Genomic DNA, 27,830 nt, shown 5'->3' on the forward strand with positions numbered 1-27,830 from the left:
ATTGTTTTGATGGTTTATGTGCGTATTGCTGTGATTGAAATGTTGTTTGGACACAGCTTCATCTCAGGAATATAAATGAGCGATTTGCTGATCGTGCACTTACCATATTAGTTTTTCCACTTTTATCCCATCAGCTATATTGTACATCCACATCGCATATCTCTTTGGAATACTTAATCTCATTTTTGACTACACTAGACACACAGATGAAGTTTATTTTTTTAATGGGGCAATTTAAATTCAGTCTCACCAGCAGCACGACTGCCACTTTATTCCAGTATCCCTGAAGTCCCTTCATTGCTTTAAGCTCACTGTATTTTACAGTCTTTCTTTTACGGATTGCTACCCTTGAACTATTGTGGTTGTGTTACTCACCTACTGGATTTCCAATGTCTTTTAATGCTCTACTTTGAAGGAGACCTCAAAAAAGATACAGGATTTTTTACAATTGTGAATTTTTGTGCCGTTAGTTTGCGTAAACATGAGCACTGAATCTGTTTGGGTGAATTTTCCTTGTTGGGAACTTATTATTATTATTATTATTATTATAGATTGTTTTTTAGATTTTACTGACAGCACATGAATGCGCTTCTTAAAGCTACGTGGCTGATGAAAGTAACATAAACCACTTGGGTACTTACTCTGCTGATAGCTAGGAGGAAGTCCAAGCGCTCTGATTTGTGGACTGAATGTCGTAGTTTCCAGTAGAGGAGATGTTCCCAAGCAAAAACCAGCAGGCTCAGGCCCATGGCAACAAGCAGCATGTAGAAGACCCCCGCCATATTGTCAATGTCCAGCTTACTGCTCATGACTTCTTTCTTTTCATTACGGCAGATGCCAGTGAGCCAGACGGTCTGCAGCTTTTGTGTGTCACCTGTGAGCGAGGAGCACAGAATACAGGCTTAAGCTCTATTTGCATAACACTAGCAGTATTTTTAGGGAGTAATAGAACACCCTCCAATCTCCTTTGAACATCATTCACATGGGATAATGAAATTCTTTCAGATAATCAGTACCCCAGATAAAACGGAGTAAAGTAGTTTTTTTTTTTTGCAAATTGAAAAATCCTGGGCAGACAGCGGCTGTTTGTCTAAAACAAGGGGTCTCAAACTGCAGCCCCACAGACCAGGTGGGAGCATGGGTAACATTTACCTGGCTGCAAGAAGGAAATGCACCTCTGTAAATTTAATTCATGCAAAGTTCATATTGAACTAAGCAGCAGAAAACAAGACCAAGGTAGGATTCCTTTTCAGTTTCAGGGTCACCTTTATTATAGTCATTTAGGTTTGTGCAGATGCAGACAACAATCTGAGGGGGCAGACTCAGTGCAAGTAAGGCATTACAAGCCTATTATCCGTCTTGCTATGTTATGCGATATCTCCACATGTTACCGACAACTGCGACTTGGACTTGTCTTGGTGCACGCATGCATGCGCACACACAAGTCCTTGCACGCACTTCTGCTTCCTTTGGAATAAATGTGCATGTGTGGAATGGCTGCACTGGCGCATCTCAAAATGAGAGAAAACGCAAGGATGGTTTCATTTTTAAATTAGAGCTTAACAGCCTCTACTACTTTGTTGTTGATAGACGTATGTATGCAGAGGTCATGGCGGACACTAGAGGAGAACCAGGTGAGATTTTTCCCACATATGAAAAAACACTGGAGGACTCAGAACGACCTTAAATTATTAAATAATTAATTAATTACAAAAAAGATCCAGGCAACTGATCAAATGATAACTTTCAACTTATTCTCACTAATTACAGTGTCTAAATCATGCTTTTTTTGTGCTGTATAAATGACTCCCTCCAACTGCTGCAGCTGCAGCGTCTCTCGTAATGTTGGATAAGGGAAGTGCTCTCTGGTGTGTGTATTTCTCTGTCACCGGGAGCTGTAGTGCTCTGTTTGTTTTGTTTAATCAGTACAGTATGCATTACAGAGGGTGGAAAGTGCTACCTTAACAAGTGAACTTTAACCCCCAGCCCCTGTATGTCCTGCACCGACGCCATTGGTTATTTGTGATTTCTCAGGGGGACGAGTCGATGATCCAGTGATGGAGACCATCGCCCAGCCTTATGGCTATTATTACAAAGAAAGCTTTCACATCGCTGGCTCTAGCAAACATGTTAGCAGCGATATCAGTAAAAACAAAGCTACAAATCAAAAGAAACATAAACCACCATCCGGATCATCTGAAAACATTTTTTGGCAACACCACCAGTGTTGGCTCAGTCATTTGTTTGCTTCCTAAACTGCCTCCACAAAAACTGTGAGATCTTTATGTTTATGACAGCTGTTGTCTTCCTCTTCTTCCCTCTAGAATAAAAATCTTCCTGCCTAAATCGTGTGCCTTTGCTGCTGATCTGAGCAGTGATAAGTCTGACAGTGTGCTTTATTATCCAAATGTTTACCTACTGCATGTTCTGCCAAAGGTTATGGGGATTTTGCCCGAGGCTTTGCAATAATTTGCCTAAGGACCTAATGAATCACATTTGATCTTATCTCATGAAAGTTTCTTTATTGCTTTTATGATCTTTCATTCTCTCATTCAGATACATTTTACTGTAATAATATTGTTTGGCCCTTTTATTACAACAGTATAGGTTTTGCTTTCAATCATTAGAAATTTTTCTTATTCAGCTTTATGGGAATACTGCAAATACAAATATTAAAGCAATCTATTAAATGAAGAATTTACCATCAGCCAGGAACTGGAGCAGGGCCAGGTCGATGGGTCGTTTCCAGCGTGAATCCTTCTGGAGTGCAATGCCATAACCAGTGGTAGCAAACACTTTGCCGCTGCCAATTGTCACCAGCTTACAGCCTTCATCTTTGCCAGCCATGTAATTCAACACAGCAGCGTCATAGATAAAAGCATCCAGTTTCCTAGCAGGGTAAAGAAAAGGATTTTTACTCAAATGGCCATCATGTAATTGTCTGGCTCTTCTTTCAGTCACACGTCTGCTGTGAGGAGACTTTTTTACGATTCCTGGCAGACACTTACCCTGTTTTGAGGCTGTTAAGGGCATCCTCCACTCCCTTCTGGTTGTATTTGACCATGTGGGCATGCATCTCGGGATAGTTACTCCTTATGTTGCGCTCTGTGCTGCCATTTGGGACGGTACCAAAGCGGAATGGAGGATACTGCTCCTGCGGCTTTTGAAACTGGAAGTAGAATAACAATTTTTAATGACAAAAATAATGCCGTTGATCGAATAAGTGTCTCAGGAGAGACGATGGCATATAGACATAGATTATTCAATCACTCTGATGTTTTATGAGGAAGCACTTCTCTTCATGTGAAAGAGAAATAAGAACAAGAAGGCTCAAGGGAAAACTGAAATGTGATGATTACAATTTCCATTAAAAAAACCAAACAAAAAACTGATCTTTGGATCCAATATTGTCTGTTTTCAGACAAAATAATTCACAGCATGCTGAAGTTTTTTTTTTTTTTTTTTTTTTTCATTGAAGGAAGTCTTTCTAAATTGAATAAAACTAAACAATACAACTAAGCTCCACAATGCTGGTTGGTGGCTTCTGTATTGTGGTGTTTAGCTTCTAGATGTAGCTCTTGTAGGCTGTTCTGTTGGAGCTGATTGTGTCTGATTACAAGCTGAACATCCGGTTACTTTGTATAAAATTTGTGCATCTCAGAAAGACAGAGTGCTCGTGAACAGACTGAGATTAAACACAAATCGTCAGCTGTTAAAATAAAGAAACCGAAGTAGCAGAGTACAGGTTACAGTGTTGGCATTATGAGGAATACCAGTGCAGTCTCCGCCCGTAACGTATCCCGTCTTCATATTTAGAAATGAAATATCAATATTGTGATAAAATGCACAGAGATTGATATGTAAATAAATTATATTTGTTTGTACAGTTATGCGTTTCGTCACCTCGTTGCTCAAAAAACAAAGTTATTAATGAATTTGAACAGTCCCGTTATCTGTTTATTAATTTTCTCTAGGATTCATAATAATATAATCATTGTGATTTGTTTTTTCAAATTCTACTATGACTATCTAATTATATTACAGTGAAAATCTGATAATGTGACAGATAATATGAGAAAACAGAGAAATGACATTTGCCGCAGTCTGCATGGCAGTGACACACAGCTAACACTTCTGGAGGAAATCACATCAGCTGCAGCACAGGCTGCTGACATCAGCACAGGATCAGCGTTATTAATGGTCAGTCGGGGCCCTGTGGTACGAAGCAAGTACAACATACCCAGGACATCATTTCACCTCACTTACTCCAACACTGGCAATCAGGGTAAGCAGTCACACAAAAGTGGTTATCAACTCAATAAATCAACCCAGGGCTTTCAATCATGTCCTCATGACTGAGATGTCATTGGCATCATCTGACCACAAATAAGACTTCCCAAAGGAACATGAAACTATATTATCTTAAAAATAAGAGGCTACACTGACTATACAGACTGAAACCAACACAGCTGCTACAGAAAAACCGCCTGTATGAGTGACTGAAAGTCAGTGTGCAGTAGTGTAGTATCGCCTATCTGAAGCCAAGATGAAAAGGGCTGAACTATTAATGCTAGTATTAACGCTCTGTCATTAAGGCACCAATTAATTATTTTATTTTATTAAATTTTAGATGTGCGGAAGATTTTTAGTTTTCATTTTTTCATCTGCAGAATGATCAACAAAATCCAACCAAGGATGTCAAACATACGGCCCAGGGGCCAGAATCTGCCCAGCAACAGAAAAGCATTTTGGCCCACTAGAGCTTTTTTCACTAATAAAGACTTCCCACATGGTCATTCTTGGTACACTGAAGTAATTAAGTAATAGAAAAACATTTAAATGACAGAAAAGTTCCCGTCTGCTATAAAACCGTTTGGATCTACAGTAAAAAAAAACAGTGCTAGGCTGTGAGCTAACCGATGTTTTTCTGTAATTTTACACATTTATTTCTTACAGTTTAAGCCCAAAGAGTCGTGCTGATAGATTTCTTTCATTTACTGAAGCAACATTTATTTACCTTGGAGAAAAACTGAGACGTTCTGTTGAAATTGCAAGTGTAGTTGAACTCCTTTACACTGACAGACAGGGGCGCTTCAGGGGAGTGGGCCGTATGTAGTCCACGGTGTAAAATGTGTTGGACATGCCTGGCTTAGACAGCCTGGAAATTTGATAAGGTCCGCAGGTACAAATGGATGTCCTGCTTTAGGGTTTTATATTAAGGAGCATAAACAATAAAATTGTTGTGAAATTGTTTGCAGCCAACAGAAGAAATATAAAGGACTAAAGCTGCAAATAAGAATCTTTAGACCCTCCTGGTATCCACACAGAGGTCCCAGGGATCTTCCAGGGTGACGCTATTGTCTCAAGAACTGATTGGTCAGTAGGTGCTGATCTGATACCGGTTGATCTTTACAATTCAAGCCATCAGACATGAACTTCTGAACATCTGGCACACTGTCCAAAAGTCAAAAATGAACAAATATACGACACAGTATTCCTGATGTTTATCAGTATCAGACTGGACCTCCCTGAATCCACCTGGATGAAGATTTTGCAGAAAGCCATCAGAATAACGAATATTTTTCACCATCAACTCTGAAGAAAAAGCATGGCATGAACTGTGGTTTTGGAGAATTATTACACCCCTACTTTAAAGGTTAGAGATGCAGTGCCAAAAGAAGTTGGGGGTAGCGACGTGTTACCGACTTCCGACTTGCAAAAAGTTGTTGTGTAAGTGAAGTGCCTTTTCTGGACAAACGAGGTAATCATCTCTCTTAACACTGCAGTGTCTCGAAAGTAGCTGAGCTTGTCTATCACTCTCCTCTGATACAAGGTCACGTTCTGTGGTGTCTTCTTGTACCTCATTTACATTTACTTAACCTAAGGGGTTCGGCACAGCCGGACCAACAGCAGTTGAGCGCTCACTTCCCACCATGCTGCCATGCAGAATTCCTTTTAATAATCTATGGGCTCACTGTCAGACTGATTCTGTTTCCTTCGCTGCATGGCAGAGTTAATGTATGATGAAACTGGAATTGTAAATGACTTTGCTAGAATCATAATGAGCGGCGGACTGCTTGGTCTTTTCCTCAAATGCCTCTTTAATCCCTTCAGTTGCCTGCAAGAAAAAAGTCTGCAAATCATTTTTTGTGCTGATGGTTTAACATGGATTTCCTCGTCAATATTCCTATAAAACACATCCCCAGGCCAGACAAATATGCATAAGATAATACCAGAAAAATATAATCGCCGTCTACCCAGAAAATCCACTTGTGTATTATGCTTCACAGGCTTTCCGTTGACATCACCGTCCAAAGAGTCTGGCTGTGTAATTCAATTTCCCCACTTACTGTGTGAACCCTTTTGTGTTTTGCTGGGAAAGTGGAAAGTCACAGCTGTGACATTGGCATTTCTGGATGTTTACACTTCATAGCTCTGCCACATGTTGTTTGCACTCCTAAAACAGAGCACTTTCCTAAGCTGTACATTAAACACAGCAACACGCTCCGGACGGTCAATGACAGAGGTCTGTACCTTTTTGTCACTCAGTCCGGACACTGTGTCGATGTACTGCTCCTGGATCATGAAGGCTGCCAGGTTGGCTGTGTAGGAAGCCAGGAAGATGACAGCAAAGAAAGCCCAGACCAGGACCATGATCTTGCTAGTGGTGCCCTTTGGATTCTCAACAGGGACAGAGTTATTGAAGACAATTCCCCACAGCAGCCACACAGACTTCCCGATGGTAAAGGTGGGACCTCCGGGATCTAGAAAGGATGAAGTAAAGAGGGGACATTTAGTACCGGCCAAGACGATGACCCAAGTATCTGTGAAATCTAACACGTTTAAAATATTTATTTGTTAATTAATATCTTGATGTGTTTTTTGGTAACATATTAGAGATAGAGAAAACTTTAGGGATGAACAAACGTAGTAGCCAAAAAATGGTGTCTGCAGAAATTACCCTTGTTTGGCTAACATTTGACATTTATCAATTTTACCCTGGCTGAATATTTAAGTATGGTTTGATGAAGGCCTGAAATACTTATTGTTCAGTCTTTCACTTCTGATGATAATTGAGATTTTCCCCTAATGGCTCAATCACAGTAAACTAGAAATAGGAAGGCAACATCCTTGAGAATTGGTAGTTGCCTAGTAGTTGGATTGGTGATTGCACAGGTTGGCTGGTGGGAGGCAACCAGTCTCCAAACAGTTACTGTACAATTTAGATCGACTGCAGTCACTCTGAGATGGACTGGTGAAGATTTGTGGATTATCTCAGTCAGTTTGCGCCATCTGTGATGTGACTCTTTGCAATTTGAGAACACACCGGTTGCAACTGGTATTTGATTAGATAAGTATATGCAAAAGAACGTTGTCCAAGTTTGCCTATGTCAGCTTTCATTTAACTCTTTATTACCCAAATATTACTGACTGGACTTGTGTTGAAATTTTGGCTGTAAAATTACAAAATAAACCACATTTTTCAGAAACTGTTGAATTTTCTCTGTAGCTCCAAATGGTTGAGGAGTTATGGAACTGTGAAGCACACATATCATGTGCTTCCATGTTAAACCACATATCCCTGTAAAGCTCGTCTCTTCTTTCTGAAACCAATTGAGTTTTGTCTCAAGCACAAATGGTAACAGAGCCACGGTCATTTACAGAGGGCTTGTAAAATGGGTCCACGATTGGGTGAATGGTTAAGAAAAAAAGGGTGAAGTCGCTGTGCAAGAGTGAAAAAACTAATCTTTTAATTATTAAAGCGCTACACAAATCCCCTTATTTATCCTTTTAGTTCAGATGTGATGTTTTCTCATTTAAATTTACATGAAACAAATGTAATTTGTATAAACTTTTATACAATAAACATTTTTATTTTGAGGCCCAAAATCTTTTTTTTGCCATAGAGTTAGATTGATATACAGGTGACTGAGTTATTGGTGTAGTATTTCAGTCTAAATCAAACTGACTTATGCAGCAATAATATGTAACTGAATGTGCTGATGGTCACAAAGACACCAGTTGGGTAAATCTCAAGTTACATGTCAAAAAGAACATGATTGGTGTTTTATTATTTATTGTTATTGTTTTATTGTTTATATTGTTACCTTTGTGACATCATATATGTCGTACTTTATCAAATATATAAAAATAAAGACTGCTGTAATAAAGATTAAATGGGTTTAACCCATATGTCCTTCATCCATTATAGAATATTTCATAGACCCACATGGCTCTGAAATTAAACTGCAGCGTCTCAATCTACCAGGCATCGATCCAACATGTGGCCACTGTAAACAGGATTGGATATGAAACCTTTAACAAGTCAGGTCTGCCATGTTTTAAATCAGTTTTTAAAATTACATTAAAATGGTATTTTGCTGCTGCATACTGGAAAAAGGTTTGTTTGCTGGTTTAAAATGGAAAATGTGTATCTTGATCAATATTTTCTGCATACCATCTGAACTGGATTAAATTCCACTTTAAACTTTCCGAGAATGTTTGCGAATTCAGAAAAAATAAAAATGTAAAATGGTTTTGTGGGTGCAAACATTTTAAGAAGATTTTCATGGATACAAATAACCAAAATGATGCTCACTGAGCCCTAAATGCAGGTTAGTTTTCCATTAGAGAAAAGCTCATTAGGGTACCCAACACAGTATTTGGTAAATGTTGCTACCAAAATATCATTGAATTTAAACAAAAGATGGATTTTTTTCTATCCTCTGGCAAACATTCACCTTAAAGAAGAAATGAGTCGTAGACAACTAAGAGTCTGAGGCTTTTAGCCGGATTAAATCATTATTCATCTCATGAGTTTACAAAACCTTTTAATTATATTTAATGGCAAAACACACTGATTACTGCAATATCTTTTCATTGCTTTAGATGACGGTTTGCAGTAGCCACCACAGAAGGACCGGCCAAAACAGATTGAGTAGCTCATTCCTGAACGAGGGGCTACCACTGTGGCAGGGACGTGGTTCGGTTATGAAAAGTATGCAAATTATGCAGCAAACCAATCCACCTCAGACACAACAAACCTCCTCTGCTACGTACACAAGAATCACGTAAAAGAGTGTGGAGAGAGATCATTGATGAGAAGTAAAAAGAATCGTCAGGTGCTCAAAATAAACCTTAGACTCAAACGTTAGAACAGGCTTTTCCCCGCAAGGCACCATCTAATGAAGACCCACGGAGATCATAGCGGCCATTACAACGTATCTCTATCAATGTAATGTTTTGTGCATCGGTCAAAACACTCGACTTGAGGTACACAACGCGCAGCGTAAAACAAGCTGCCTCGCAATGAGTGTTGAGTCTTGGAGGAAATTGGAGAAAAATTGCACTGTTTTAATGGATCTTTAGCCCCAATTAGCAGTTATCTGCGTCCTCCTAATGCTTGCATGAAGTTTCTGTTTGGTTAATTGTTCGAGGGCTGAGGCGCTGATGGACTGGACCGGGTTAGGAGACTCACCTTTGGCACTGACCAGGCTGCGGTTATACCCAACTGGACTACAGTATTCAAAGACGAAGACTGTGATGGCCACAACTGTGAGACACATGACGAACATCATCACCCACACGGCTGGACTGTAGGGTTCTGCGGGGACAGAGAGCACAGCCAATCAAGTGCACATGTTTGCAGATATATGCAAATATGAGTGTTTTATAGATGTTCAGGTACTTTACGTCTGTAGACCATGAGGTCACACTACAATAAACTGATAATTCGTAATGTGTCAATATTTGCAAAAGACATAGATGGTATACTTTATTGATATCATTTGAAGTTCTGTTACTTTACGCTTTTCTTCAGTGAAGCTGTGACTAATAACATTACTACAGTGTGTCGGTTGGTGGTGCTGCCATCTGCCACAGGTCCACTGACTGTGGATCCAAACCTTGCACGGCCCCACTTCAAAGAGACTTGAAATATCCCCAGCCGAGCGAAATCATTTTACCCAGTACAAAGGTAATTATTGCAAACATCAAGAAAATAGGTAGAAAAGTTTCAAAAGGTTTCCTGTGAAACTGCAGCAGCTCCTGACTGAGAAACCAAAACCTTTTAATGTTTTATTTTTGCATTTTATATAACGATAAAGTGACTTTAAATAAAAGCGGTTGATGTTAGTTAAAATGCTTCTAGGAAACATTCCTCACCTAAAAAAGCAGAAGGAGAGACCGTCCCATTACTCCGAGCCACCATCACGCTGATCCCCGTCTCTACAAACGGCACCGAGAAGTCAATAATCTCTGAGCGCTCTTCATTTATGGTCAGCGAACCGATGGCCATGTCGGCCCGTTTGTAGAACACCTGTGGCAGAAGAAGAGTCTCGATTTTATGTTTTTATTTGATTTTTTTTTTTGGGTGGTTGGGGTTGGATGTAGGTACAAACAGCAGATGTTTGTCTGATGTGATCATAAATCGAAGTCTTTGTAGCTACATAATACAGGACATCCTCTGCTGATGTTTGAGATAAATCTCATTTATCAGTGAAGTCAACACACTGGGCCTCGGCCCCTGAGGGTGATATACTTCCTGCTTCTTCCAGAGCTCAGCTAGCAGCCAGATGGACGCAGCTCAAAAGCAACTGCCAGTGTTATCCTGCCTTTTTTCTCTCCAGTGCATTGTAACACATGATTTGCCATCTAATCCGTCTCTAATCCATCATAATGTATTGGAGCATATAGTATAATACCTATTACATAAAGCCACACTTACCAAATGTTAGAAGCTGGAAATGGAACAAGTGACTGAAGACTGCAGGCTCTGGATGGTCTGGCTGAAAAACGCTGATGCTATTTTTTCTAATGTTTGAACCACAGCAGTGCAGTTCAAATTCCACTGTGACTTTCCAACCCTCCTTTTTTTGTTTCTATATAACACCACTGTTTATCATGCTGATGGAGAGCCGGTAGATTTACAGTCCAGACACTCATGCAAGCCATTAGCTCTCCTGCGGAGGTCGATGCCTCATTGAGCACAATAGCCTTCCTATTTTTGATAAAAAAGGGTGGGTGTGTGTGTGTGTGGGGGGGGGGGGGGGTCCTACTAATGTTGTATCCTGCAACAACTCAGGAGAAGGGCCGGTCAGAGGAATCTGAATGTACATCATTCACAGGGACTCTTGCGCCTCCTTCTTGTGTTGACCCAGTCGACCTTGTCATACACATTTTCATTCAGAGACCAGACTTTTGTCTTCTTGAGGGTTTTTATTCTTATTTATTGTTGCCTGACACTCAGCATCAAAACGAACAATCCAACTTCTAATTTCACTGTGCTTTCAGTTTCAGACGTGTTTTCTGGGTGACGTTTATCAAGCTCTCTTTATGCCTGCGTTGGTTCACTCCGGGTACTCTGGCTACATCCACAGTCTGAGGACATGCATGTTGGTTAATTGCTAGACGTAGATGTGAATGCGAATTAGGGCTGCCACAAACGATTATTTTGATAGTCGACTAGTCACCGATTATTTTTGCGATTAGTCGACTAATCAGATCATCATCCACTGGACGTAAAACGTACAGCGGCATCTGCTCTTATGTAACTATCATTAGCTTACAGCTGTAAGTGTTTAAGGTATGTGCTAACTGAAAATAAAGACAAGATGATAGTTTATTAAATTTTAATGACATTTGCAGATTGTTTCGGTGAAGTTTAATAAACTCCTTGCTATCTAAAATATAACAGGTCACCGGAGTAAATTCTCGAGCATCTCACACTTCTGATAATCAGCTGTCTGCTTGACGTTTATTCAGCTGTGTAAAAACTATAACTTTAATCTCAGCCAAACAGATTTACTCAGGAACAAATAAAATACTAAAAAAAGCCAAACAATAACATTTTAAGTTATTTAAGTGACTTATATATATTTAACCTGAGTAGCGAAAGATGGCGGTGGGTTTGAAAACGATTTGCCGGGAGTCCGGTGTTCTCATGGGCTCTAGTGAGCCGTGCCCCCGGCTAGCTATCGAGCTAGTGGGTAACAGACGTCTCCGAAAACGTCGGAGCGCTTTTGAAAATATGTGGTGTCTTGATAAACTGAGCAGATATTTGAGGTTTACACAGCTACATTCTCGCCTGAAAATATGTTAAACGTTTATTTTGTGACCCAGAAAGAATAATAAGAGTAATATTAAAACTAACTAGCTGCCGCCATTGTTGGAAACTGAGCAGGACTGCGCTATGAATTCTGGGACACTGCTTCTTCTTCTTCTTTGGGGTTTAACGGCAGCTGGCATCCTTGTACATGCAGTGCTGCCATCTTCTGTTTCAGTCCGTTATTACACTCTTAAATCCTACTATTTATTCCTGCGTCTTTTGGGATCTTACAAAGCTTCAAACGACGCGTCGACTATTAAATCAGTCGTCGACAATTTTGATAGTCGACGTAATCGTGACTAGTCGACTAATCGTGGCAGCCCTAATGCGAATTTGAGTGCTTGTCTGTCTCTGTGCTTGTCCTTGCGACAGACTGGTGGCCCGTCCAGGGTGTACCCCGCCTCTCACCTTGGCTTACTGTGACCCTGAATTGGTTGTGCGGAACAACCTGGTTGGATAATTTCAGTGTTTATATATGGATATTGTTGTCACCCTGCCCGGCAGGTGGGCAGCATGGCCTTTAGGAAGGCTTTTCTACACACCATGGTTGTAATGAGTAGTTATTTGAGTTCCTGTTACCTTCCTTTCAAGCAGTCAGGCCTCATCTCGTATAACTCCAGTCCTGTGGGATATTTTACTCTCTGTAAACCCTAAAGATGGTTTTGTTTAAAAATCCCAGTAGATGAAGTTTCAGTTTCTGAAACATTCAGACCTAGATTTTTATGATGTAGATTTTGTTTCTTGTTTTTTTTAAAAGAGGAAAAAAAAAGATTTTGTATCTTGAAACAAAACTAAACTAGCTGCTTGTAGCTCATACCTCTCCGATCATCCCGTTCCAGATTCCTCGAACCAGCTTGCCGTGCTTGCCGTTGGTGACCAGGTAGAGGTCGTAGGAGAACTTAATGGTGCGGGACAGTTTCTTCAGGATGTCTATGCAGAAACCTTTACAGCACAGCTTTGTGTATGGCTCAGTGTGGCCTACGATACTGAAAGGGAACGAGAAAGGAAAAAGAGATCGGAACGCTGGGATACTGAATCTTTTTAACATGTTTTCTTTGAGAAACTGCAGAAACAAACTATCTAAAACTGGAAGTTTTCTTCTTCTTCCTGTTTCGTAGACCCAACACATAGTCAGGTCATTTTTTACAAATGATTTGAGAAATGAGGAATGATTGACTGGAGTGGGATGATGAGGCAATGAACAGCCATCTCTTCATCGTCAAAGCTGCGGTGGATGTTGGAGGGAAATTGTGTGCACATGATGTCTTGGTCCCAACAGATGAATGAACAGCTGGGTGGAACAAAACAATACATACAGACATAGTTAATGACACACAAACAATAGCAGACAGGAAACTCATTGGAGGATTATCTGGGCTGGATGATGGCGTTTTTGCCACACACACCTAAAGAGTAGCAAATGGGATGCTAAGGATATGGCGATAGGTTGGTAAGGTTTATGGTTGCCTGTGGTTCCATCAGTCAGTCTTTCAAGTTCACCAGTAAAACAAACTGGTTGGAATGAACTGTGTATTAGTTTCTGTTTAAATGCCTTGTGAAAATCCCTGCCACTCTTAAGCTCAGTCACTTCGGTAATGAAGATAAACTTTAATGCGTTTGTCACACAGTGCTGCTCTAACAGCGTAACGACTGCCTCTTTCCGTGTTAGAGCAGCATATAAAACGTAGCGTTAAGGCTGGCAGGCGGCCACGTTTCTCGCCAATCATTTCATCTTTTATTATTCAACTACCGCTGCAAAGCTTTTAATGCTGCATTAAAAATGCTATATTGTTCCTTGCAGCCATATCTTCTTCAGACTCATGCATACAACAGTTTGTCCTCTGACCCGGGCTGATTGTCTCTGCTACAGTTTTAATGAAATATGCCGGTGTAGTAGCGAGCACAAACCCAGCTGTCTGGGCCACAAAACAGACACAGCATGCCTTCTAAAATATTCTGCTGATCTTCAGACAGAGCAGGCAGCAGAAGCCCAGTGGACAGTTTCAGGCTTTGCATACTAAGTAAAATGGGCTGACGTAAGGTTTGAAATCAATTCTCCCTCTGCTTATCAGCAGGATTATGAGGAACGTGGCGATGAAAATGCCCTTCAGTTTCACACTAAGAAGATGACAGCAGCGATGTGAGCCAGGGAGAAGGACGGGAACACAAAGTCCTGTGTCTTGTAAAACACTTTGCTGTGATTTGGAGAAAAATGTGTCAGGGAGTCTGCATTCCTCTCTCCCTCCCTGTGCTGCGAACTTGGATCAGAATGTAAATATGAAGGCTTATTTCTGAGCGATGTTATTTACATAAAGCTATTAATTTAATGACTTTTGATTTTCTCCGTAGCGGTCACTGTCTATCACTCACAGGTAGGTTTTGTCCTGTCCAAGTCCAGCCTCAGAGAAAGTTACACAGACACAGAAACATTGTGCAGTCTGATCCTGACAGTTAAAACATAATGTGTGGCGCTTATTTACATTTGTACATTTTAGTGATTTGTATTCAGAAGTTTAAGCTGCGTGTGAAGATTAATTATCAAGAATCTTGACTTTAAAGCAGATTATGTTCCTGTTTAAGACACAGAGCAAATCAAACGTTCTGAATCTACACTGAAAATGGTGCAATGACACGTAAAGGATTAGGGTGCAGTGCTTAATGGTGGTGTTGGTGACCAGTGTTGGTCAAGTTACTTGAAAAAAGTAATTAGTTACTGATTACTTCTCCAAAAGAGTATACCTGTTTATTGATTACTTATTTCCAAAAGTAATTAGTTACTTAGTTACTTTTCAAAAACATGATACACAACCTGACAACATAATAAAGCAATAAACCTTTCAGCCCAAGACTATTTTTATGCATAATCCATCATATAAAACTGAATCAAATGTTAAGCCTCTTTTTAAATTATTGGTTTTAATCTTTTAACTTTATGCACATTGCATCAAGCAAAAATTTAATTAAATGCAACAGTCTGTGACTGGAAGAAATGTGTTTAACATTTAAACCTATTTCCTACATATTCCAGTATATAAAATAATGTTTTGTGTTTACACTCACTCTTTCAAATAGATGCAAGTAAAACACAGCAAAAAATAAATAAAATCAAAGATTCAGCAGCTCTGAGTCCTGTTGCACTTAAATCTATTGTCACCTGTTCAGCAGGAGTGGGACGGGTGGAGGTTTGCCCACAGCGGTCATGTCAGTGGGGGGATCCGGGGGTTTCCCTGTGAATGTCACATTCCCGTGGCAGCGTGCTCGGTGCTCAGATTTGAAGTTAAATTTTTTGCTGTAGAAAGAAGTTTCTTCCAACGCAGAGTGAACAGCGCACGCTAATGTTTTTGTCACTTTTTAGGGACTAAAACTTCAAGTAATATAAATACGTCCAAGCTTTAAACGTTGCCTGGTCGTACTCTCTCCTGCACTCCATGTTATCCATGTCGATCTGCACACGTCTGCCGCTGCCACAGACGTGTGCAGCGCTTACGTCATTGTCATGAGACACTCTCACAAACAAAATCACGACGGTTTATAGCGCAGTAACGCAGCGTGCTTACGGGGAAGTAACAATAATCTAATCACTGTTTTTGCAATAGTTACATTACTTACATTACTTATTTCTTGAAGTAAGTCATCAGTTTACACCCATCTATGTTGGTGACAAAACTGCAAACTGGTTATTACCCATCCACATGACCTGTTATCTTCAGTTGCTGTTTGCATCCATCCATCCATTTTCTCCCACTTATTCAGAAGAAAATAACACATAACTTGTGTTGCTAATTTTATTATTTACCTAGACTAACTGCTGCTAAATAAGCTACATAAAATGACCCCAACTGTTGATGTCGTTTTCCACTCAGTTTTCTAATCCAGTTGTCTAAATTCCCAATCCTGATCTCTCCTGATGACCTGCTTCGTCCACATTTTTCTGTTTTGTGGGTGTAAATCTGCCTGCCTTTATTGTGCCCTTATTGATGGAAACACTCAAAAACTAAGTGCTTCCTAAACTAGTGGTGCGAAGATATTAGAAGAAAAAGATGAAGTCAAACTAAAACGAATGAATGTTGAAGGGTTTGCTGATGCTGCTGTGCTCGCTAACAGGATTTTCCTGGATCCTTTATTATTGTGCGTGTTTGATAGTGCTTCTGAAAAAGAGGCATTTGTGAAAAAGTTGCCAACAATTGAGTCACAGTTGTGTGGGTAGGATCTGTTTTTAATCGTTCTGAGTGAAACTGGCCGTATGGGAGATAATTTCAGACAAACTTGATCCATTTTGTGTTTTTTGGTGTTAGAGAATGTGGCGTTCTACCATCAGATGATTATTTCCTTCAGTGAGCGATCCTGTATAGTGCATGAGGTGGGCAGTGTGAGATAATGTGGCTGCAAAGTAGTGAGCCATGGGTGCAATGCAGAGAGCACTAATGACACATCACCCCTAACCTCCCCCAGACCTTCAGTCTAATGGACTCTGCACCCACACATCAGGACGGGGAGTCAATGAGACGAAAAGGCGAGGCAGCGAGGAGGAGCAGAGCCACGACAAACAGAAACAAACAAACACTTTAGAGGGAAACGAGGCTGCCACAGTACACCCCGAGTAAACACAGCGCTCCCAACATCCCTCGTCTCACCAGCTGCCAGGGTTCAGGGCTGGGCCTTAAATCAGCTGCCAGTCGCATTAAAATGGGTCTTTGGGAATCATTGCGCGCGTGTGTGTGTGTGTGTGTGTGTGTGTGTGTGTGAGAGAGAGAGAGAGAGAGGTAATTTATTCCTTGTGGACATTCTTGGAATATTGTTTTGATGGTGCTCTACGGATGGTGACAGGCAGCAGTATGTGCCATTTTTTCCCTGTGTGCGCGTGCACGTTCATTTCCATCCGTATCCCCTTCTTGAGAAAATTAAACTCATCACTCTCATTGAGAACCTCTTCAAGTCTTCACCTCTTAAAGGAGCTGTAAATTTGCACCAGGTGATTTTTTTCTTAAATATTGGGCTAAATTAGATTAGTTTGCAGAGCTTTTGGTGATGCTGAATCTGCTTTTTTGAGGAAACAGGACTCACAAAATATCTGAGGATTTGTGAAGTGAGATAATGGAGAGGAAAGAACAGACAGAAACATGTCCATGCTCAGTTTTTCCCCACACACAGACTTTTACATACAGTATATGTGGAGGTTTAATCGGTTTACTAATGGACTGTCCCCTCACTTATATTTTTAAAAGTTTAACCAGTTAGCCCGGCACTTCCTGTCTCGTTTGCATCCTGGTGAGCACATCCTGTGACAGTGTCACTGTCTTTGACTCCACCTGGCAGCAGAACTAACAGAATCCGCATCTATGGAAAACACCGGTGCACAATTATTGTATAGTTGTTGTTTAATTTCCAGATTAATAGTGGAAGATTTTAAGTGCAGATTATTGTTGTTTTCTGCATTTTTAATGTCATTTTTTACATTAAAAATCTAAATGTCTTTTTTTCTGTAGGGGGATCAGTGGGGATTGGTGGAAACGAATAGTAAAGATAGAGAGAGGAGAAACACGGCAACAGTTTTCCAGCAGAAATTGATTTTTGGGGATGATGAAACACAGCGTTTAGGTGTAGGTGATCTTTAAATAGCCTGATACACCCATTCATGAACCAGGCTGCCTGTCATTTGTACACATGGATTTGCTGACCATTCCGCTGGAACTGTAACACTTCCAACATGGAAGTCGGACAGCTGCAGCTGAGTCAGGAATCCTCACTAAGTGCACATCGATCCTCTTCTAACATCTTTATTTTCCCGTCCCCCCCCCCAAAAATCTGTTTTTGAAGCACTGATTGGTTAATAGATACTTTATGAACCTTTAATAAAGAGAATAAATGGTAAATGGCCTGTATTTGTATAGCGCTTTCTAGTCCCTAAGGACCCCAAAGCGCTTTACATATCCAGTCATGCACACATTCACACACTGGTGATGGCAGCTACATTGTAGCCACAGCCACCCTGGGGCGCACTGACAGAGGCGAGGCTGCCGGACGCTGGCGCCACCGGGCCCTCTGACCACCACCAGTAGGCAACGGGTGAAGTGTCTCGCCCAAGGACACATCGACAGAGACGATCGCCATAATAAGGATCATAGTAATCTGAAGACAACAATAAGACATAACTGATATATATCCCAGAAGTTGGGAAATTGCATCACAGCAGTCGACACATAAATAAATAACAGAGTATAATTTGATACCTGCTGAAGGTGCAGAAGCAGCAGAGCAAACTTTGAAAAAACGCTTGTATTTTTAAGGAGCTTGGAAAGAAAGCGACTGGACCTTTTACCTCTCATCTGACAAGTTTCTTCTTCACTCTTATTTTTAATTCCTTTACATCGGTACCTCAAGTTATTTTGCCTTTACTGAAATGTCTTTTAGGCTTATTGGACAGTACTTTGAGATAGCCTTTCACTTTATGAATACACCTGCATTACCCTCCCCAAAAATTCGATTATGGTTGGGGTTCCCTGTGGAAGGAGTGAGCGAGCTCTAATCTGTTTTATATCGCTGAATAGATAAAGGTGCTTTATGGACTCGTGGGCCACAAAGAGGAAACCAACAAAGAAAATCACGTATTGAGATGCAGCGATAAAACAAGCCTTCCACTTTTTAGAGTTTATTAAGTTGTAGAAAAACAAACGTGATTGTCGTTTAATATCCTAAATTTGGAGTTAATCCGTCCATTGAATGTGACGCACAGGCTTTTTTAATGAAGATGGAAGATTAAGGAAGCAGGTCAGGTTTCCTGGTGGTCTTTGGGGGTTTTTACCTTTCAGTAAGACATCTTAACAACCTCATGGGGCAGCTCTGTTCATGACAAGGACTCCTACTGTGACTGGACACACTGTATATATGAGGGAGTGCTGAGACTACACTATCCTCTGAGACCATCAATGTGTAAATTTACTTAGTGCAACTTTCTAGTACTGCGTATAGATCGTTTGGCTCTCAGGCTCCGGGAGCGCATCTGCTGCTGCACTCAGTCTCAGCTTTAATGAAATCATCTTATGATCAAACTCCCATCGAATGCAGCTAATGTGTGATGACATTATCTTCTCAGGTCAATACTACCCTTCACCAGGGCATTAACTCTGAATTAGTCTTTGCCAGAGTGCTTTGAGGTAGAACCAGCTCCCTGCTGTTCAAAGACAGCGAGGAAGCGAGATTTTTCTGATCCGACAGGAGAACGTGCACGACTCAAAGGGAAGAGCTCGTGGTAACTGCTGCGAGCTGCTTTAGCCAAGTCCAAGCCGGACGCCGGTTTCTGTTTGTCAGGCCTCCCCGAGGACGCGTGAGTGAATCACACAGATGGTCTGCTTGGCAAGCTGCGTGCATGGCCCAGGGGTTGAGGGATTGAAACGGAGAATCTGCATGACCAGTGGCTTCTCATTTAGAAAGCCCTGACATGGGTCTGAGTTGTAATCATGTTTAGTGCTGAAGGGGAATTTGGAACTGTTGTGGAGATTCAGATAAAGAAAGATGGTGCTTTCAAGAGGCTGAGGGGAAAATTGGCCGACCACTATCGGGAGTGCATATTAAAATGTGTGTAACCTGCAAGTAGGGATGGGTATCGTTTAGGTTTTATCCGATACCGGTACCAAACCGGTACTTTTGAAACGGTGCCGGTGCTTAAACGTTGCTCGAACCGGTGCTTAAAGAATGGAGAAAACAAACTTTGTCCAAAAACCTCTCATGTTCAGCTGTTTTTTTGTAAAAAGATAACAATATTAGCCTTTCCTGCAGCTATAGGGCATATATGGCATCACTCTTGGCTGGAAGCAGTGCTTAAACAATGGAAAAAACACAAACTTTGTCCAAAAACCTCTCGTGTTTAACTGTTTTCCACTTTTTCTTTGGTCATTTTAGCCTTTTTGTCCAGGGTGAAGGGAGTATCTGCCATCAAACAAGAAGACAGTCGCATGTAACTACGACGGTGTTTGCTAGTTCACCTTACATGCATTAATTTAATAACGTGGTTAGCCTACTCAACGTAAATTACACACGAACAACATTAAGCTACTCACGCAGAGAAGAACGGCTGCTGCTGCCATCATCATTTCTGCTACACTGGCAGGGCTAGGGGCCAGGACTGTACTCTTCGGGTTCTTGGGGGATGTTGCTAACTCCGGGTCCGATAACAGGCACCACACCCGCAGTAGATGTGCTCGGTGTGAGGTCTCGCAGCAAGCTATCAAATACGGCGCATTTCCCGGCTTTTAAAAAAAACGCTATGCTATCCTCGGAAACGTAAAACGATTGGCTAGAATTCAAAGTGTATGACATCTCTGGAAAAAAAAGCACCGAAATAAAGCACCGAAATGTGCGCTGCTTTTCAGTCTGGTTACTACCGTTTATGTCAGAACCGGTGCCATCATGGCACCGGATACCGGTACCCATCCCTACCTGCAAGTACTAAAAGTGTTTTCTCATACAGAGAAGTGTATGAAAATAAGTTAACTCCAGTTGGTCAGTATTTTACACAGATGTAGATTTTCTGTTTGAGGGGTTAGGGATTATACACACGTAAATACATGTGTGTGTCAGAGATGACCGAACAATACAATCAGCTGAGAATATCTGTGGAGAAGCGGCTCTCCTCCACAATCCTCCACAATCTCAGACTGCAGGTGCCGACTGTAGTCCTCGTTCTGCTCTGCAGCCTCGATGTTTAATTGCATTATGGATTTATTCTTCTAGGATAGGCGGGAACGTCTCAGATCAGTCTAACTCTAGACTTTTTTATTCCAAATTTTTACTTATCCCTAGTAGGGCTGGGCCATATCATACCGTTCACGGTAATACCGGTATAATTTTGGGCAACGATAGAAAAATGAAATATCGCGATAGAATATGGGTAAAACGCGCATGTGCAGTGCCTTTGTTTTCATACGCACACGTCGGAAAAAGCATGGCGGCAAAAGCAAATCGTTGAATGAAACGGATGAACCAGAATTGGTTTGTAAAAATGCTGCAGCTTTAGTGGTGTGGAACTGGATTAGCTTTCGTCCGTCAGATACACAACAAAGCACTATTTTTGGTAGAGCATGCTAGCGGGCCGTCGTTATTACCGTGTTTTTTGGAAAATACGGCACACTTAAAATCAAATCGACAGAGCCCCTTATAATCCCGTGTGTATGAATTCTGGTTGTGTTTACTGACCTGGAAACGATTTTATGTACACGGCGCTTGAAAATCTGTCAAATGTTTCAGTACGACTTTGCTAAGCTACGAAGCCGCACCGCTTGATGGATTGTCGGAGCATTACGGCTATCGTAGGCGGAGCCTCGCGGAGTGATACGTACTGTGCTTCAACATAATGTTACCGTATTGTGTGTGTATAACCTCTTTTTAAGTTTTGTGGATATTATACATGGTTATGCTGAGGATATGTCGGCCAATTTCCACTGGAGATGCCTTTTGGTTAAACTGTCAGCAAGGAATTTGCATTTGCACTGTTACATTTTTATATAACTTTAATGCACATAAAACAGCTGCTTGTTTAAGTGAAAATACATTGATGTTGTTTTTTTTTTTTTTTGCACTAATAAAGTTGTGGAGTTGTAAAGTATTTTGTCTGGTGTCAATTATATCGTCAATTATATCGTTATCGCAAATTTTCAAATGTATATCGTGATAAATATTTTTGGTCATATCGCCCTGCTCTAATCCCTAGAGTCTAAATCCTTTCCACGTATAAATGTATTCCTGCATAGTTTTGTAGTTGAAGTGGACATCTGATTGTTTAGGTCAGGGATGATGAACTCCAGGCCTCGAGGGCCAGTGTCCTGCAGGTTTTAGATCTCACCTAAATCAAATGATTAGTTCATTACCAGGTCTCTGGAGAACTTCAAGACACGTTGAAGAGGTCATTTAGCCATTTAAATCAGCTGTGATGGATAAAAGACACATCACACACCACAATGATGGCTACATTGTTGCCATTCCCTTTCCAAATACTCCATGAATATAAGCACATGCTGCTTTGCTCTGTCTTTTGTTAGTGTTGCAAAGGGATTACTTTTGAATTGGCAGAACAGGCAATCTGAAGACATCACTCAGGTGGCCACTCTCACCAGTCTCTGACAATTCAGACTAAATGAATGATAAATAAAACCTATAGATGAAGCCCTCAGTGTGTCTGTACTCAAGGATCACCCTTCATTGGCCGATGTTTCTCCTTCGACTGCCCAAAGTGCCGGATGCTTCGTTGGACCTCTCTTTGCCTCCGTCTTCTTTTTCCTTGAATTTTTGTTCGGCTCTGTGAAAACGTTTCATTGTTTGACAAGAGGAATTACGCTCTTTCTGTACTGGCAGGATGATTTGGTCAGCATGAGCGATTAAGCACTCCAGCGCTTCATAACACTGAAGGGACGTGATCTTCATCTTCCATCCCCTTCATGTCGTTAACGCCATTGTCAGTAATGGATAATAGCCTGTGCTTCTCCCCCCCACTAATGAACACCAATATCAGTCTCTAGGTGTTCGGGATTGATGACATGGCCTAATCGTCCCATCTAATTGATACCCCTCCATGCAGCGCATACATTTCCCTGATTGGGTCACAGAGTGATCTCCGGGATATTGCACTCTGGCCAAGCAGCCTAATGAGCATCTCACCATTGAGTGATAAGAAGTCATGCATTTGCTAATGGCAGAGGAAGAGCCTCTTAATCTCACACCTAATGGCACTCTCAAGTTAGTCACAGAATCAATTAAAATGGGCACGTTAACATGTGAGTGTGCATGTGGGACTGTGCGGTAAAGTGGGTTCACATAAGACGTGTGTGTGGCTGAGATGATCAACACATGTTGAAATGACCTGACCAGCTCTTGCTGTATATTCAGGGAGACCAAATGGCACCCGGAGATAAAGACACAACAGCAGCTGCCTAGCAAATTGATAACAACCAACAGCATGTTTAAAAAGTATGTTAGCGCTTTGAGCGATGATTTCTACACGAAATCAAAGTTAACGAGCTCAAATCTGTACAATGGAATGAAAATATAAACCTTGTCTTGGACTTTATTTTAGACGTTTTCAGTTTTGCTTGTTTTTCACCTTCATCCTGCCAACATATTTAACATACATGGAGTAGAATAATTTACTGTAAGAATCAATCAAAGTTGCCCAAAATTGTAGGTGGAATTGCCCATAAAGAAACAGAAAACATTTAATATGCAGCACTGTGCAAAAGATTTATGCAGGTGTGAAAAAATGCTGTAAACAAAGAAAGTTTTTAGAAGTGTAAATGATTGTTTATTGGCCCCAAATGTTTTCTGCAGCAGGACAGAGACCCCGACCGTACAGCCAAAGTCATTAAGAACTGTCTTCAGCATAAAGAAGAATAAGAAGTACTGGAAGTGATGGTACGGCCCCCACAGAGCCCTGATCTCAACATCATCGAGTGTATCAGGATTACATGACATCCACAGAAGATCTGTGGTTAGTTCTCCAAGATGTCTGGAACAAGCTACCAGCCGAGTTCCTTCAAAAACTGTGTGCAAGTGTACCTAGAAGAAGGCGAAGGGTGGTCACAGCAAACATTTCTCTTTTGTTCATTCGCTGCATTTTGTTGATTGATGAAAATAAATGATTAACGCTTCCATTTCTGAAAGCATTCTTTGTTTACAGCATTTTTTCCTCACCTGCATAAATCTTTTGCACAGTGCTGTCTGTGGCATCGTTAGAAGGAAGCCGGGATGATAAATAAAAAAATCTGTAAAGTATGATATTGTTCTCTGCACAGACCCCAGTCGACGGGGTGACGACTAAAGTACAAATTGACTTCAGCTAATTAAAATGTATTTCACATGTAACTTTGCCATAAGGCCAAGGTTAAACTTGGCTGTTAGCTTAATGCGCTCTGCAAGCTGTTGTCCGAACTCGTACTCTGTTGGTCAGCGATATTCTTATTACAAACTGCATTCCCCATCTGTTACATTAGCCTCCTGTCCCAGTGGTTACACCCTGTAGTATTTGGAGTAATTGGCTTGTAAAACAACTGAATGTGAAATGTGTAATTAATCAACTTATGATATGTGATGCTATTCATCTAATTTTCAGCTTTTAACTCCACCCTGTGAGCGTTAATTAGGATAGCACTGAAAATGCAACATTTGTCTCGTCAGCCGGCAAAATGAAAGATTTAATAGGAATCTTTGGAGTCACTTCACTTACGTCTCGGTCTTATTGGACTGTCGTCGGCAGGGCACGGTGTTGCTAACACAGGTACCAGTCACGGGGTCCACTGCCTCCACAATGACAAAGGGCCGCTCCTCCAGCGTGGCCACTGTGAGGTGCCTGTAATCTGACACGGGCTCTAAGTAGCTGCCAAACCGCGGCCAGACGGGGTATCTCATCTGCAGGATCCCCATTTCATAGGTGCCCACCTGAAGGTACAGAGAGAGGAGGGGGGTGGATTAATGCGAAGCAGTGAAAAATCCCTGCACCAAACTCCAGATGGCTTCTGTGGTTCTGATTTGTTACAGCAGCGAGGCACAGAAATAAACATGGATTTTGGGGAACAGCCACATAAATAAACTCCAGAGGATCCTGGAAATCTGTTTAGCCGAGCCACAAAACTACATAAAAATAATTGTATAATATTGAGAAAATAAGCCCCTCATGCATCTGTGAGGACAGAAGTGCGTAACCCCGTCTATCTCAGTCTCCACTCTTAATACACTTGTCCTCAATCCTCTAACTGTATGTGCTGTTTTGACATGTTGCGATTTGAGCGTCTGGTCCCGGCACAGAGAGAGCAGAGTTTTAGTTCCTGGACAGTTTAGAGGAAATAGATTTTTGGTCACTGGGGATGTAGAGAGCACAATTATACATCTAATGCAATGAAAGCAATTCCACCCCCGCTTTATTACCAGGGAGCTAATTTTAATTGGATGTTGTGGGGAAATGAGCATTCACGAGCAAGCTGAATACATAATAAAGATCAGAAATTAAACATTTCAGTCTCACTTATTTAAAGAAGCCGTGACCTGTTCAGCTCCACTGATTGGCCCTTCGGACTCACCCTCCTTTAATCAGCCTCACAAATAAGGAGTGAATGTTGCGTTGGACCGGTTGGTCCCAGTTTACCACAAACACTGACACATCAGATTGATTTTTAAATGCTGTTTTTCGTGCCACAGTGTAGTAAATGAATGGCAAACAGACTTTCACAGTTTCACAGGTACAAGCAGCTGCAGTTAGTTTACTCCCAGAGAAGCGTGACCTTTCTGAGGGTTGGACCAGAAACCCAAATGTAAACAGGCGCTACTTTAAAACATTTTAAACATCCATCCATCCATTTTTCCCTCTCTCCCTCCCAGCTGTCATTGGACCAGAGTACACCCCGTTGCCAGTGTAGAGGATCAGCAGCTGTGAAATATTTCCATTTCACTCTGGCAATATGAAAACATGAAGAATGAGTCAAGTCCAGAAACACCAGCGTTCAATCCAGAGCACGTTCTACGTCTGCTAAATTGTATAGTAAAAAGTGCTGCTCTCCAGCTGAGTGTGGCTCCTTGTCTCGTTTGCACCAGTTTTGGCTAAAACCTTTGAAGAATATTCGTCACATAGAAAACAACAACGACGTTAATCTGCCCTCTCGCTCATTTGAACAGGGATTGCTGCAGATTCACGGAGAAGATGGCAGCGCAGACAAATCTGGTAACAAACTCGGCACCAGTGCGGAGTCATCTGGCAAACTCCAGCATCGCAAACACATGCAGGTCCTGGTAGATTTGGCAACAAATGATGTTCAGAAGCAAAGATAAAGTCATACACTAAACTGAACATGGTCATTAAGATTTGTTCTGAAAGTGCTACATGCAACTTTTCCCAGTGTTTGAGCAGATTGACTTTGAAAATGAGACCTTTCCCAACTTTCTTGCTTCGGTGAAAATCCAAAGTAGGCGACGCTTCTGCTCACAGCTTTAACAGTGAGCAACAATAAATTACCGGGAGGTAGAAATGGAGTCCATTACTCACTAATTAAATGAATGACCGCCTCCCAGCACAACACAGACTCCAGCACAAATGCTACAAGGATGTCAAAATGAAAACTGATGTGGCTTCAGGTTAATGGCTAATGAAGTTGTTAGCAGGCAAGCGAGCTAAGGTTAGTGAAATTCAGCAACGCCCAATGCTAGCCAGTGCTAGGCGTGCAAATCCATCTCCTGTTGCAAAACACTGACTTGTGTGGATGTGGTCGGCTAACCAGACCAACCAGGGTCTGTGACCAGCCCTCACAGACCCTGGTCTGGATGATCACATCTCAAATACAAAGGACCAAATGAAATAAAATGACCAACAAGACAAGTTTTGATCTGTTTAAACAAAGCAGCGGCTTTGAGGGATGTTTCTTTGTCACGATGAATGATTTCCCTGCCCCCTTATGACTCAGTTACTCTAGACCAGGGGTGTCCAACTCCAGGCCTCAAGGGCCGGTGTCCTGCAGGTTTTAGATCTCACCCTGGGTCAACACACCTGAATCAAATGAATAGTTCATTACCAGGCTCTGGAGAACTTCAAGAAATGTTGAGGAGATAATTTAGCCATTTAAATCAGCTGTGATGGATCAAGGAAACGTCTAAAACCTGCAGGACACCGGCCCTCGGGGCCTGGAGTTGGACACCCCCTGCCCTAGACTAATGGCACAAAACAGGACAAATCACATTCAGAGACGTTGGCACATGTTTGCAAATTGTTGCTCGATTTGCAGATACTTCACAGTCAGTCTGATCCAGTCTGCACCATGAACACAATCCATCTGTGTTGCGTCATGCGACATGAAACTCAACTCAACTTTTTGTGGTTCTTACATAAAAGCATTTATCAGTTAAATCGCAGTCCTTCAGGAGTTATGTCACTATTTGTGGAGGAGTGATTGAATTTCTGGACTCTTTGCCACTTTATGTAGCTGCCAACTTAATATCATTTAATAAGCCAACTAACCGCAGATTGACTCCGTGTTATTGCTTCGAAGACGGCAGCTGACTGCGAACAGTCGCAGACCCGATCACCGTCTTTAAAGCACCCATTTCAAAGGCAGCGAGACTGTAAAATTATTGCACGTGGTTGCAATTATTTTGTATTTCTGCCAGTTTAAAACAGTAAACCTAATACTTGAGTGTAGGTCAAAGTAGCAATGTATCTCGGTTGTCTCCATCTACATCAATCACCTAGACACATTTTTAAAATAGTCGGCGCCTTTTTGTTTCGTGTAGATGAAACGATTCCACTTGCGTTTTACTTCTGGCAGTGAGGTATTTGTTACAAATGTGAGCTTATTGATATTTAAACAAAATTCTTTCTAGTTCACTTGACTGTGCTTCTGTAAATGTCATCAACTTCCTGGAGAGCTAAAAAAAAAAGCGCCAGTCTGAACACAATGTTTTTCCTCCCACATAATCTCTGCTGTTTATGCAGGAAGGGGGGCAATCCTATCTCATCATGCCAGTCAGTAAAGCCTGTCACAGTGAAATGGAAAAAAACTGAACGTCAACAGAAAAGTGCAAATATCTCAGGTCTCCCTGGACCTCACAGTTATTCTTCTTTCCTGCCAGTCATATCGATCAGTCCACTGTTATAGTATCATCCCACTCTTGGGCATTTAGTCACTCAGAATTTCAATTTACAAGAGAACGTACTGAGATGAGTGAAACAAAAAAGAAACTCTTTTGCCTGTGGCTG

The 27,830-nt window shown here is 41.3% G+C and overlaps 1 protein-coding gene across 2 annotated transcripts in view; it reads right to left on the reverse strand.

Moving 5' to 3' along the window:
* grin2ca (glutamate receptor, ionotropic, N-methyl D-aspartate 2Ca) overlaps positions 1-27,830 on the reverse strand; it is a 76,023-nt gene that overhangs the window by 2,469 nt on the left and 45,724 nt on the right. For both annotated transcript variants that reach the window (XM_084925101.1, XM_084925102.1), the window contains exons 5-12: positions 24,318-24,529; positions 12,924-13,092; positions 10,165-10,318; positions 9,479-9,604; positions 6,535-6,764; positions 3,009-3,169; positions 2,703-2,890; positions 642-874 (exon numbers count right to left, since the gene is read on the reverse strand). In XM_084925101.1, the coding sequence (XP_084781227.1) occupies positions 642-874; positions 2,703-2,890; positions 3,009-3,169; positions 6,535-6,764; positions 9,479-9,604; positions 10,165-10,318; positions 12,924-13,092; positions 24,318-24,529 (1,473 nt within the window). The remainder of the gene's footprint in view (positions 1-641; positions 875-2,702; positions 2,891-3,008; positions 3,170-6,534; positions 6,765-9,478; positions 9,605-10,164; positions 10,319-12,923; positions 13,093-24,317; positions 24,530-27,830) is intronic.

Source organism: Perissodus microlepis, chromosome 4 (assembly GCF_051167445.1).
Source record: "Perissodus microlepis isolate ML-2025 ecotype Zambia chromosome 4, ASM5116744v1, whole genome shotgun sequence".
NCBI lineage: Eukaryota > Metazoa > Chordata > Actinopteri > Cichliformes > Cichlidae > Perissodus > Perissodus microlepis.